This window comes from Chiloscyllium plagiosum, unplaced genomic scaffold (assembly GCF_037043375.1).
Source record: "Chiloscyllium plagiosum isolate Xiang-an unplaced genomic scaffold, Cpla_swu_hap1 HiC_scaffold_28, whole genome shotgun sequence".
Taxonomy (NCBI): Eukaryota; Metazoa; Chordata; class Chondrichthyes; order Orectolobiformes; family Hemiscylliidae; genus Chiloscyllium; species Chiloscyllium plagiosum.
In genome coordinates this window covers 47,103,043-47,115,864 of record NW_028270166.1, presented here as the reverse complement: position 1 = coordinate 47,115,864, position 12,822 = coordinate 47,103,043, and the positions used below count along the sequence as shown (strand labels likewise).

Sequence of the window (12,822 nt, the reverse complement as noted above, 5' to 3'; positions counted from 1 at the left end):
GGAGGCTGAGGGGTGACCTTATAGAGGTTTACAAAATTATGATGGGCATGGATAGGATAAATAGTCAAAGTCTTTTCCCTGGGGTCGGGGAGTCCAGAACTAGAGGGCATAGGTTTAGGGTGAGAGGGGAAAGATATAAAAGAGACCTAAGGGGCAACTTTTTCACGCAGAGGGTGGTACGTGTATGGAATGAGCTGCCAGAGGAAGTGGTGGAGGCTGGTACAATTGCAACATTTAAGAGGCATTTGGATGGGTATATGAATAGGATGGGTTTGGAGGGATATGGACTGGGTGCTGGCAGGTGGGACTAGATTGGGTTGGGATATCTGGTCGGCATGGACAGGTTGGATCGAGGGGTCTGTTTCAATGCTGTACATCTCTATGACTCTGTGATAGTGAGTCTTTGAAATCCTCACTTCTAGAGAGCAGTAAAGACAGGGTCATTCACTGGTTTTAAGGCAAATGTAGATAGATTCTTCATTAACAAAGAAATGTGAATGACCATAATCAGGCCATAATCAGTCAATCATGATATTAAATGATTGTACAGGCTTGAGGGGTTGAATGGCCTCCTGCTGTTAACATGTATGTAGATTGAGTCATATATCTTTGAATATCGAAGACTTCGGGATTATCAAATCAAATTAAAAGACTATATAGAGTTAAGAGAGGAACCTCTCCCTGTTGTAGAGGTTTGCTCTGGTACAAGGGACAAAAACCTTCAGAGTCTTAAACCTGAAGGTTTTAAGGTGAATGACTGTTCAGCAGTGTTGTAAAAACACTTCTTCATGCAGAGGATATAGCGTACATCACCCTTTAAAACTGTAAACATCTTAAAAACTGCAATTGGTGGGTTTCTCATTGGCAAAGCATGTTAGTGATTCTGGAACTCAGACAGGTGAATCGAGTTCACATTCCAGTTGACTCTGATCTGATTGAAAAGCGGAAAAGCTCAAAAGGCTGTATGTTCCTCTCCTATTCCTGTGTTCCATGTCTGCTCTATGAATGTTGTAAATGATTAGCCGAAATGAGTTTTGCAGCTATACAGATAATGGAGTTATTTTGTTACCAGACATAAATCTTGAGAACAGGTAGTTAAATATAACCTGGCAGTTTCCGATTAGAAATCAGTTTAAAAATGGGGAAATAAAACAAGTGGCATCAGCAAAAGAGGCCAAGGTTGTTGTAAAAACCTAACTGATTTTAGGGAAGGAAACCCAGTCTGACTGGTACGTGACATCAGATCCCAGATGGTTAACTACCCTCTGTACTGGTCTAGCACGTCCCTGAATTATATCAAAACTGTCACTAGCTGCCTGGGAAGAAAGTTCACACAACAGAATCAATTATATTGTGAACACTAGACTTTACAAGATGGGCATGTTTCAAAATATCTCCTTTAACTTAAAGTAAAATTGGAAATGCCAGGAAGAGCCTGGCTCTGAGACGTCCCCACATGACTTGGTTGCATAGAGTACAATCAAAAGTTATTAAAATCAAGTGACAGTTACATTGTGGAACAGAGGGAGAGAGAAATGGTTATGGGGAAGCAGAATTCCTGTGAGTTTACTTACTGTATCAAAGTTAGAGGGAAGAACAGATGGGTTGTTTGGAGATTTAAGAAGCAAGAAACTGCCAAAGGTGAGCCTTTCTGGAGAAAGTTAAGTCTGGGAGGGGCAGGCACTGACAGGAATGAATTTCAAAGGGAGTTACAATTTAGTGTGGGAGGGAGCAACTAGCCTGCCAGAGTGTCCAGAGCAATATTAGAATTGTTCTTGTAATATTATACATCTGCCAAAAGAGTGGTATGCAGAGAAAGATGTTGTAAGATGCATCTTAACTTATTTGTCAATTAATGTGAAAGTGACTTCTCTTTCATTCGATGTATTAGTGCCCTATTAAGTAATGTCTAATCTATATTCATTTTAGTGTGTTTCTTACAGTAAAAGTGATCAAATATGAAATTATCCTTTCTGCTGATTACTTGGGAAATTAGCTCCTAAATCTCCACGGGGATCATAATAATTCATTAATAATAGAATAGTTTTTAAAGTTGGAGAAGTAGCAAGTACTTTGTTTTCAGTTGTGCAGATTTAGATTTAGCCACGAAACCACTGCATGAGGTAAACTGCCTTTCCTTTTTCATGCTTACAATTCCTCATACCGAACCAGTTTCTCATCAGTGACTAATATTAAAGAGAACCAACTCTCAGGAGGGAGTTTCCTAATTTGCATGCAGAATTCAACAGAAAACAGATACGCTTCTGTGCGTGAGGTTTATAAACTGAATCCCAAGTGGAGAGATTACTGGAGCCCAGAGACTTGCCAGGGGACGGAGTCTGATGCAAGGCTCGAGTCTTCTGTACACCTGCGTGTGATCCAGGGACAGTATCTTGTTCAGGGGCTGTGTCTGACCCAGGAGCAGTGTCTGGTCCCGGAGAGTGTCTGATCCAGGGATAGTATCTTGTCCAGGAGGCAGTCACCTCTGCCTTTTACAGAGTCTGATACACAGCAGGCATTGAGTGGTAGAGATGGTTTTGGGTGTTGATATGAACTCTCTGTTGAGCTACGTGGAGCCAGTGGTGGTTGTTACGAACGTGGCCAATTCCCTCTTTGATACAGCGCTGCTGATGGAGGTATATGACCAGCTAAATGGGACAGCGGCTGGGAACAGTGACGTGGTCCAGAAGGAAGTGGCCCGATTCTACATGATTTACAACATGATCTACTCGTTGGCCCCCTTACTGACCACAGTGCTGTTGGGAAAGTGGGCAGATCGGCAAGGCCAGAAGGTGCTGCTGGTAGTGCCATTACTGGGCTACCTGCTGGGAAGGCTTTTACTGCTGTTCACCCACATTTTCCAGCTGCCGGTCAATGTGATGTTCGGCTCTGCAGTGATTAATGGATTGACTGGAGGATTCCCAGCGTACTGGAGTGGGATTAATGCCATCACTGCCCTGAGGTCAGAACCAGCCAAACGCAGTCTGAGGTTAAATGTGCTGGAGGTGGCATCGGGGATGGCTGGATTCATTGGCAGCCTGGCATCCGGTCACTTCTTTTTGATGAAAGTTAATAACCAACATGGGATCTTACTGATCTGCCTGTGCCTGATACTGTACTTACTAAGTCTGCTGTATTCAGCATTTATCCTCCGTTATCCTTCTGTTCAGCCACAAGGTCAGCTCCCCACAGAGGTGAATGACCCTAGCCCGAAGAGATACAGCATGCAGATAGTTCTTCTCTTTATCTGCTACCTCCTGTATGATTTTGGAGTGACTGGTGGTGAGAACATCATCACAATCTTTGTCCTGAAGCCCCCTTTGAGCTGGGATGCCATCTGGGTGGGCTATGGTAAAGCTGCCTGTCATGTCATGTTTCTGACCAGCTTCCTCGGAGTTCTCATCCTCTCCAAATGGCTGAGTGACACATCCCTGGTGTTGATGGGCATCATCTCCAACACGGCTGGATTCACCACCATGGCCTTTGTGAGGAGGAGCTCAGTGTATTTCATTGGTAAGTATTGCACTTCCCTTTAACCACGCAGATAAGAATTAGACCAAAACCCCTGAATAATAGAGCCTTTGTTTTAATTATTCTCAAGATATGAGCATCACGGGCTAGGCCAGTACTTATTATCCAGCTTAATATTCAACCACATTGATGTAGGTTTGGAGTCAAATGTAGGCCAGACCACATGTGGGGGGAGGGCAGATTTCCTTCCCTGAAAGGGATTCGTGAATCTGATGGGGTTTTGTTGCAATACTTGACACTGGTTTCAACTAAGCTAACTTTCGATTCCTAATTTTCAACTGAATTCAACTTTCACCATCTGCTGTGGCAGACATTGAGGCCCTGAACTCAGGCACTGGATTACTAATCTTGTGACAATACCACTACTACACCACCTCCTCCAAGCAAAGGTCTCGGAGTAATGGAAATTAAAGTCAATATTTATTCAAATATTTAGAAAAAAATAGCAATGAGGTAAAGAAAAGATGCAAGATTGAGAGTGGGGGGTCATTTATACGGTTACCTGGAATCTAAATACTGGAAAATCCAAACGACAAATGCAGTTTCCTGTTTTATTAGTAATCCTTCGGGTTGTGAATTCAAATGCGAACTTAAAGTCAGTCAGTTTTGTAATTTGTGAACTGGCTTCAGTGAAACACTTGGATTATTGTCAAACCCCAAGTGATAAACTTTGTGATGTTTTGACATTATGAAATGTTAAGTTATGCTACACTGTTGACGTATAGTTCCCTTGACGTGATTCAGATTGAGGGTCCTGGCTCTGTCAACATTCCCACATGTTGAGGATGAATCAAAAGGCAAATTTGAGATTACGGGTTCAAGTATTTGTCTAATATTCACTATTGAGTCATTAATCTGCCTGATGCCATCAGTATTACAGGATTTAAAAAGGTTTTATGATGGTTTATCTCTCGTGGAGATTAGTTCAGCATTCCAAACGCAGTCACAAATCAAAATGGCATTTGAGGTGCAAGATTTCCACCCCTACCCTGAGGACTGCTAAGCAGCAAGGCAGACTGCCTGGTCATGTGACTGTGCTAAATGGCACAGCAGGGTAGGGCAGGTCATGCAGGTAGGCACTGAGTGAGCGAACTGGGTGCCCCTCCCTGTGACAAACTATCTCTGCAGCAGCCTTTCAGTGTTAGTTGCCACCATGTCCTTAATTGTAGGGCTGTGCTTCCAGAGCGGGTACTTAAGAGAGATGGTCATGAGGGGATGCCAATGTCCATGGACAAGGGCTGCATGCAGCTGGTGTCCTGAGATGCTGTTTGCTGCTGCATCATGCCCAGTCCATCACAAGAGCCAACTGTCCATCCATTGACTCCATCTGTACTTCCTGCTACCCCAGGAAGACAGCCAACGTCATCAAAGACCCTGCCCACCCCAGTTATAATTTTATAACATTGTATTCTTCACTGTTGTATTGTATGGTATGATCCTCTGTACTGCATGCAAAACTAAACCTTTCACTGTAGCTAGATACATGTGGCAATAATGAATCAAATCAGCATGCAGGCTCCTCATAGCCAGTATTGAGCTGAACTCACCAGGTACTCGCACTGACTTCCAGGTGGAGACTATGCCAGACATGGTCATTCAGTGCCTCTCCCTTGAAGCCAGGGGGCTTCTGACCATGAACAAACCTCCCCTCCCACATGACCCTCCCATCCATATCCCACTTTACCATATCCCACGTTGCAGATACTGTTGGCCTCTTCACTCTTGTCTTACCCCTCACCCCAGCCTGCAGCTCCCAATCTCTAGGAATACCTTGCCTAGTCTTCCCTCTCATAGCAGCAGCAACGTTGCCCACAAATCCGTCCCACCACCACTGTGCACCCCCCCCCCCCCCCCCCACATGTATGTTACACTTAGGTCTTGCCTTACCTAAATGTAGGGCATTATCCCCAGGGGTGAAAAGTGTGGTGATGGAAAAGCACAACAGGTCAGGCAGCATCCGAGGAGCAGGAGAGTTGACGTTTCGAGCATAAGCCCTTCATCAGGATTCTTGATGAGTTCCTGATAAAGGGTTTTTGCCCAAAATGTCGACTCTCCTGCTCCTCGGATACTGCCTGACCTGCTGTCCTTTTCAGCAGCACACTCTTCGACTTAGATCTACAGCATCTGCAGTCCTCACTTCCTCCATTATCCCCAGAGGGTTTAAGAGCAGGAGAACCTGAGAGGGACCAACAAAATGTTGGGTCTACCTACAGCACATGCCCTGCAGTTCACCACCACCTTCTCAAAGGCAACTAGAGATGGGCAGTAAATGCTGGCCAATCAGCAATACCCACATCTCATGTGAGATTTTTTAAAAATTTAGATAAAATGCTTCTTTTTTTTCTTTCTTCCTGTCAAAATGGACAATCTCATGCTTTCCCAGATTTCCCAAGGCCAGCACTGCTCACTGTGACACACCATTTCTTACATGTTTCCAAGCAGAAGCTGACCTATTTGTGCCCACTGTTAGCCATGTTACCTCCTACACCGTGAGCTTTTATTTTCCTGAAGAATGATTGATGTGACACCTCATCAAAGGCCTCCTGAAAATCTAAATACGCTGTACAGTACATCCACTGGTTCTCCTTTATCTGCAGTGTGTGTTACTCCCTCAAAGATCTCCAACAGATTGATCAAACATGGTTTCCGTTTGACAAAACCATGGTGATTCTGCCTAATTACCTTGATGTTATCTGAGTGCACTATTATAAGTTCTTTAAGAATAGCCTCTAACATTTTCCCTGTCAAGTTAGCTGACCTGTAGGTTCCTCGTTTGCCTCCTTCACTTTTTGAAGAAAAGTTTTCCAATCTGGTGAAACCATTCCTGAATCAAGGAATTTTTGGAAAATTAAAACCAATGATTCATCAATCAACGCTCTCACTAACCACTTCTTTTAAGACCCTGGAGTAAAGTCTATCAAGACCTGGCATTGTTAACCCTTACTTCCAACAAGTGACTCAGTATCACTTCTTTAGTGAATATAAATTTCTTGAGTTACTCCCTTCCATTTCATGATTTACAGCTATTTGTGGGATTGAACATGATTCCTCCTAGAAACTAGGGGGCAGAGTAGGCTATTGAGCTTGTTCTGCCAGTCAGTATGATCATAGCTGATCCTTTAGCTCATTCCTGCTTTCTCCCTAGACTCCTTGATGCCCGTAAAATTTAATAATTGGTCCATCTCCTTCCATAAGACCATAAAATGTAGGAAACAGAAGTAGGCCATTCAGCCAATCAAATCTTCCCTACCCTTCAATGAGATCATGACTGATTTGATAATCCTCAACTCCACTTTCCTGCCTTATAACCATAGGATTTGATTCCCTTTGTGGTTAAAAATCTGTCAGCCTTGAATATACATAACAAAACAGCCTTGACAACCACCCCCCCCCCCCCCCCCCCCCCGCCCCGAATTCCATAGATTCATTACCACCTGACAGAAGAAATTCCTCCTCATCCTCTGTTGTAAGCAGATGACTCTTTACTCTGAGGTTATGCCCTCTGGTCCGAGACTGTCCCACAAAAGGAGACAACTTTTCCACATCAACCCTATCAATTCCTTTTAAGAATCTGATGCGTTTCAATAATGTCACCTCTCATTCTACTAAACTCCAATGATTATAGGCCCAGTCCACTCAACTTCTCCTCATAAGGCAGTCCCTCCATATCCAGAGTCAACCTCGTGACCTCTCTGGACTGTCTCCAATGCTGGCATGTGTTTTCTTAAATAAGTGACACAAAACTGTTTATAGTAGTTATAAAGTCATAGAGTCATAGAGATGTACAGCATGGAAACAGACCCTTCGGTCCAACACATCCATGCCGACCAGATATCCCAACCCAATCTAGTCCCACCTGCCAGCACCCGGCCCATATCCCTCCAAACCCTTCCTATTCACATACCCATCCAAATGCCTTTTAAATGTTGCAATTGTACCAGCCTCCACCACATCCTCTGGCAGCTCATTCCATACACGTACCATCCTCTGCGTGAAAAGGTTGCACCTTAGTTCTCTATTATATTTTTCCCCACTCACCCTAAACCTATGCCCACTAGTTATGGACTCCCCGACCCCAGGGAAAAGACTTTGTCTATTTATCCTATCCATGCCCATCATAATTTTGTAACCCTCTATAAGGTCACCCCTCAGCCTCCGACGCTCCAGGGAAAACAGCCCCAGCCTGTTCAGCCTATCCCTATAGCTCAGATCCTCCAACCCTGGCAACATCCTTGTAAATATTTTCTGAACCCTTTCAAGTTTCACAACATCTTTCCTATAGGAAGGAGACCAGAATTGCACACAATATTCCAACAGTGGCCTAACCAACGTCCTGTACAGCTGCAACATGACCTCCCAACTCCTGCACTCAATACTCTGACCAACAAAGGAAAGCATACCAAACGCCTTCTTCACTATCCTATCTACCTGCGACTCCACTTTCAAGGAGCTATGAACCTGCACTCCAAGATCTCTTTGTTCAGCAACACTCCCTAGGACCTTACCATTAAGTGTATAAGTCCTGCTTAGATTTGCTTTCCCAAAGTGCCGTACCTCGCATTTATCTGAATTAAACTCCATCTGCCACTTCTCAGCCCATTGGCCCATCTGGTCCAGATCCTGTTGTAATCTGAGGTAACCCTCTTCGCTGTCCACTACACCTCCAATTTTGATGTCATCTGCAAACTTACTAACTGTACCTCTTATGCTCGCATCCAAATCATTTATGTAAATGACAAAAGTAGAGGAACCAGCACCGATCCTTGTGGCACTCCACTGGTCACAGGCCTCCAGTCTGAAAAACTACTCTCCACCATCATCCTCTGTCTTCTACCTTTGAGCCAGTTCTGTATCCAAATAGCTAGTTCTCCCTGTATTCCATGAGATCTAACCTTGCTAATCAGTCTCCCATGGAAAATCTTATCGAATGCCTTACTGAAGTCCATATAGATCACATCTACTGCTCTGCCCTCATCAATCTTCTTTGTTACTTCTTCAAAAAACTCAATTAAGTTTGAGAGACGATTTCCCACGCACAAAGCCATGTTGACGATCCCTGGAAAGTCCTTGCCTTTCCAAATACATGTATATCCTGTCCCTCAGGATTCCCTCCAACAACTTGCCCACACCGAGGTCAGGCTCACCGGTCTATAGTTCCTTGGCTTGTCTTAACCGCCTTTCTTAAACAGTGGCACCACGTTTACCATCTCCAGTGTTCCGGCACCTCACCTGTGACTATCGATGATACAAATATCTCAGCAAGAGGCCCAGCAATCACTTCTCTAGCTTCCCACAGAGTTCTCGGGTACACCTAATCAGGTCCTGGGGATTTATCCATCTTTAACCGTTTCAAGACATCCAGCACTTCCTCCTCTGTAATCTGGACATTCTGCAAGATGTCACCATCTATTTCCCTACAGTCTATATCTTCCATATCCTTTTCCACAGTAAATACTGATGCAAAATATTCATTTAGTATCTCCCCCATTTTTGGTGGCTCCACACAAAGGCCGTCTTGCTGATCTTTGAGGGGCCCTATTCTCTCCCTAGTTACCCTTTTATCCTTAATATATTTGTAAAAACTCTTTGGATTCTCCTTCATTCTATTTGCCAAAGCTATCTCATGTCCCCGTTTTGCCCTCCTGATTTCCCTCTTAAGTATACTCCTATTTCCTTTATACTCTTCTAAGGATTCACTTGATTTCTCCTGTCTATACCTGACATATGCTTCCTTCTTTTTCTTAACTAAACCCTCAATTTCTTTAGTCATCCAGCATTCCCTATACCTACCAGCCTTCCCTTTCACCCTGACAGGAATATACTTTCTCTGGATTCTTGTTATCTCATTTCTGAAGGCTTCCCATTTTCCAACCGTCCCTTTACCTGCGAACATCTGCCTCCAATCAGCTTTCGAAAGTTCTTGCCTAATACTGTCAAAATTGGCCTTTCTCCAATTTAGAACTTCAACCTTTAAATCTGGTCTATCCTTTTCCATCACTATTTTAAATCTAATAGAATTATGGTCGCTGGCCCCAAAGTGCTCCCCCACTGACACCTCAGTCACCTGCCCTGCCTTATTCCCCAAGAGTAGGTCAAGTTTTGCACCTTCTCTAGTAGGTACATCCACATACTGAATCAGAAAATTGTCTTGTACACACTTAAGAAATTCCTCTCCATCTAAACCTTTAACACTATGGCAGTCCCAGTCGATATTGGGAAAGTTAAAATCCTCTACCATAACTACCCTATTATTCTTAGAGATAGCTGAGATCTCCTTACAAGTTTGTTTCTCAATTTCCCTCTGACTATTGGGGGGTCTATAATACAATCCGAATAAGGTGATCATCCTTTTCTTATTTCTCAGTTCCACCCAAATAACTTCCCTGGATGTATTTCCGGGAATATCCTCCCTCAGCACAGCAGTAATGCTATCCCTTATCAAAAATGCCACTCCCCCTCCTCTCTTGCCTCTCTTTCTATCCTTCCTGTAGCATTTGTGTTCTGGGACATTAAGCTGCCAGTCCTGCCCATCCCTGAGCCGTGTTTCCATAATTGCTATGATATCCCAGTCCCATGTTCCTAACCATGCCCTGAGTTCATCTGCCTTCCCTGTTAGGCCTCTTGCATTGAAATAAATGCAGTTTAAATTATTAGTCCTACCTTGTCCCTGCCTGCCCTGACTGTCTGACTCACTTCTGTTCTCAGCTGTACCCATCTCAGATCGATCTCTTTCCTCACTATCTCCCTGGGTCCCATTCCCCCCACCTTACTAGTTTAAATCCTCCCAAGCAGTTCTAGCAAATTTCCCTGCCAGTATATTAGTCCCCTTCCAATTTAGGTGCAATCCGTCCTTCTTGTACAGGTCACTTCTACCCCAAAAGAGATTCCAATGATCCAAAAATGTGAATCCATCTCCCATACACCAGCTCCTCAGCCTTGCATTCATCGGCTCTATCCTCCTATTCCTGCCCTCACTAGCTTGTAGCACTGGGAGTAATCCAGATATTACTACCCTTGAGGATCTCCTTTTTAAATTTCTGCCTAACTCTCTGTAATCTCCCTTCAGAGTCTCAACCTTTTCCCTTCCAATATCCTTGGTTCCAATGTGGACAATGACCTCTTGCTGGCCCCTCTTCCCCGTGAGAACATTCTGCACCCTCTCGGAGACATCCTTGATCCTGGCACCAGGGAAGCAACACACCATTCTGCTTTTTCTCTGCTGGCCACAGAAATGTCTGTCTACCTCTGACTACAGAATCCCCTAACACAATTGATCTCTTGGAAGCCGACGTACCCCTCGTTGCATTAGAGCCAGTCTCAATACCAGAAACTTGGCTGTTTGTGCTATGTCCCCCTGAGAATCCATCACCCCCTTCATTTTCCAAAACAGCATACCTGTTTGAAATGGGTATATCCACAAAAGACTCCTGCCCTAGGTGCCGACCTCTCTCACCCTTCCTCGAGTTAACCCATCTATGTGACTGTATCTGAGACTTACCACCCCCCCCCCCTTCCTATAACTGCCATCCATCACATACTGTTGCTGTTGCAAATTCCTCATGGCTTCTATCTGTCTCTCCAACCGATCCACTCGATCTGATAAGATTCACATCCAACAGCATTTATGGCAGATATAATCCGCAGTAACCCTTAAACTCTCTTTAAACTCCCACATCTGACAAGAAGTACATATCACTGCAAAGGCCAGTTTTGCTCCTTCACAATCTACAGACCCAGAAAATAACACTGTCTTATTCCTCTACAAAACACTGCCCCAGGTTAAATTAATAGCTATGGCTTATATTTTAAGTTTAATCAAGAGACTTATCTCCAAAAACATAATCAAGAAAGAATCCACTGTACCTACTACTGCAGCCTTTCTCTTGGACAGACTTAAAACAACAATTAACTTATCAGATTCTGTGCTGTGAACTTGGCCCAACAACTCCTCCAAGATTAGTTGTGAATTTCACTGTTTGTTAATTTTCCCAAATGCACTCCGATGTCCAGCGATACACGAAATCAAACAGCAAAGGCGGTAACTGTGCAGGTTCTCTCTCTAAGTTTTAATAAGAAATAATGGCCAACATTCCATTGACCTTCACTATCACCTGCTGAACTTAGCTTTGTATGATTCATCGATGAAAAGTCATAAATCCCTCAATTCTGAAACAAAGAGAGATTGCTGCAGAAACTCAGCAAGTCTGGCATCATCTGTGGAGAGATAAATAGAGTTAATGTTTTGGATCCAGTGACTCTTCTTCAGAATTGCAATTGAATTTCAGAACTGAAACAGTTCTGAAATAGGCTCACTGAACCCAAACTGCTCTCTCCCTTCACAGATCCTGCCAGATCTGCCAGATTTCTCCAGCAATTTCTGTTTGTGTTTCAGATTTCCAACTTCTGCAGTTTTTATTTTTTTTGTTTCGTGTTTCCCTCCAGCTTTATGCAGCCATTCTCCATTTAAATAATATGCAGCTCTGCTATTCTTCCTGCCAAAATGCATGACCTCACATTTCCCCATGTTACATACCAGCATTTTGTCCACTCACTTAACCTGTCTATATCCCTCTGCACACTCCTTATGTCATCCACACCAACTCTAATTCTCTTACCAGTTGCAAGGATTCCAAGGGTTGTATGTGTCAGTGATTTCTGGAATTGGAATGTCAATGCTATGATTGGCATGACACTGCATGGAACATCGGAGTGGCTACACAGCTTAGAGGGAGCATTGCTCACCACTTGCCTTTTAACCTGATTTTATGTCATCTGCAAACATGGAGATAGTTCATCCTCTTCTCATCCAAGCTATTAATATGAAGAGTCAGAGAGCTGTACGGACGCTTCGGTCCAATCTAGTCCCACCTCCCAGCACCGGCCTATATCCCTCCAAACCCTTCCTATTCATATACCCATCCAGATGCCTTTTAAATGTTGCAATTGTACCAGCCTCCACCACTTCTTCTAGCAGCTCATTCCATATACGTATCACCCGCTGCGTGAAAAAGTTGCCCCTTAGATCCCCTTTAAATCTTTCCCCTCTCACCTTAAACCTATGACCTCTAGTTCTGGACTCCCCCACGCCAGGGAAAAGACCTGTGTACTTACCCTATCGATGCCCTTCATGATTTTGTAAACCTCTATAAGCTCATCCCTCAGCCTCTGATGCTCCAGGGAAAACAGCCCCAGCCTGTTCAGCCTCTCCCTGTAGCCCAATCCCTCCAACCCTGGCAACATCCTTGTAAATCTTTTCTGAACCCTTTCAAGTTTCACAACATCTTTCCGATA

At 43.9% G+C, this 12,822-nt stretch overlaps 1 protein-coding gene across 1 annotated transcript in view; it reads left to right on the top strand.

Annotated features, from left to right (window-relative positions):
• Positions 1-2,251: 2,251 nt before the first annotated feature.
• LOC122565076 (solute carrier family 46 member 2-like) overlaps positions 2,252-12,822 on the top strand; it is a 37,632-nt gene continuing 27,061 nt past the window's right edge. Inside the window, exon 1 of the mRNA XM_087976178.1 lies at positions 2,252-3,513. Within this exon, the coding sequence (XP_087832304.1) occupies positions 2,532-3,513 (982 nt within the window). The 5' untranslated portion in view covers positions 2,252-2,531. The remainder of the gene's footprint in view (positions 3,514-12,822) is intronic.